Genomic DNA, 1,588 nt, shown 5'->3' on the forward strand with positions numbered 1-1,588 from the left:
AAGAAAATTCAAGAGGAAATAGGTAAATCTAGTCCTCCTGCTGGGAGGTTTTTTTTTAATGTGCTTTTTTTAACACCTGGATTTTTTATTAACCTCCCGTCTCTATCGCTTTGCCTCCTTCCCTGCCTCTGCAGACCAAAACATTGGCAGAGAAAGGATGCCCAGACTGTCAGATCGGAGCATGTTGCCTTACACAGAAGCATTTATCCTGGAGATGTTCCGCCATACCTCCTTTGTGCCCTTCACCATCCCGCACTGGTAAGTCTGGTTGAACCATGTAACCATTTCTTAGGGGGAGCCAGAATCAACATACTGGCCATGCTGGGGCTGGGATTTATAGTCCAAGGAAATAACTTTAGCAGTCTTTGCTGTAACTAGACCCATTCCCCCTTCCTCAAAACTAGAATATAGAGAAATCAGAAGGGAGAGAGAGTAACTGCTTAAAGCAGTTGGAAGCATTGAATATAAATATCCTAGGACAGGGACAGGCTACTTTCTGGACTATTGATCCCAGAATCCCTGAGCCCCCTCTTGTTCTCCAAATGTGTTGTAGTCAGAAAAAGAATTCAAAGATATAGCCGTGTTAGTCTGCAAAATCAGTATGTAGAATGATCCTGTAGCACCTTTGAGACTAAAGATGTTGCCAGCATGAACTTTCATAGACATCAGTCTACTTCCTCAGATGCATTTATGTAATGTAATGTAATGTCCAAATATATGTAGAGAGATCTTGTAGCCCCTTTGAGACTACCTGAAAGAAAGAAGTTGGCAGCATTAACTTTTATAGACTTCCGTCTATTTCCTTAAGAAACATCTGAGGAAGTAGACTTAAGTCTATGAAAACTCATGCTGCCAACTTCTTTCTTTCAGTTAGTCTCAAAGATAGTCAGAAAAAGGTACGTTTCCAGGCTCTAGTATACAAATAAGATTACAACTATGACCTTTTTCTGGCTCAAACCATACTAGTTTAACAAAATAAGAATTAGTTGCTTTGCAGATTTTGGACAAATGTCACCTGTAAAAATACTGTGCACTTCCCTCTTTGTAGCACAACGAAGGACACAGCACTGAATGGCTTCTACATCCCTAAAGATACTTGTGTTTTTGTCAACCAGTGGCAAGTCAACCATGATCCGTAAGTATCTCTGGAGCATGATTTCGAGATGTGCCGGCATTCCCAGAATTTGGAAAGTTGTTTTTCATTTTGAATGTTGTATTTTTAAAAACTTTTTACTGTTTTATTTGGATTATTTTAATTGTTGTTAAAGTGTTGTTTTAATGTGTGTGTGTGTGTGTGTGTGTGTGTGTGTGTGTGTGTGTTGTGGGAGAAAGGCAGGATAAAAATAATAAATAAATAAATAAATAAATAGTAGTAGTAGTTATAGTAATAAATCCTATATTCCCCCAATAATGGGGCTTAAGGAAGTCTCTGTGTGGGTGTACATGCATGTGAGAGCACATTTGCCTTAAGGTTGCCTGTTAACTTATGGCAACCCCATGAATTTCATAGGCCTTTTTAGGTAAGGAATTTTCAGAGGTCGTTTTGCAGTTTCCTTTCTCTGCAATACAGCCCACAGCACAATTGCTG

At 39.2% G+C, this 1,588-nt stretch overlaps 1 protein-coding gene across 1 annotated transcript; it reads left to right on the forward strand.

Annotated features, from left to right (window-relative positions):
- Positions 1–6: 6 nt before the first annotated feature.
- On the forward strand, positions 7–1,192 carry LOC121918670 (cytochrome P450 1A4-like; the record flags this gene model as incomplete). The annotated part of the gene is made up of 3 exons (XM_042444688.1): positions 7–22; positions 135–258; positions 1,049–1,192. Coding segments are annotated over 3 exons (231 nt in total), but the record flags the coding sequence as incomplete, so codon positions are not given.
- Positions 1,193–1,588: the final 396 nt, after the last annotated feature.

The sequence above is a fragment of the Sceloporus undulatus genome, unplaced genomic scaffold, assembly GCF_019175285.1.
Source record: "Sceloporus undulatus isolate JIND9_A2432 ecotype Alabama unplaced genomic scaffold, SceUnd_v1.1 scaffold_22861, whole genome shotgun sequence".
Taxonomy (NCBI): domain Eukaryota; kingdom Metazoa; phylum Chordata; class Lepidosauria; order Squamata; family Phrynosomatidae; genus Sceloporus; species Sceloporus undulatus.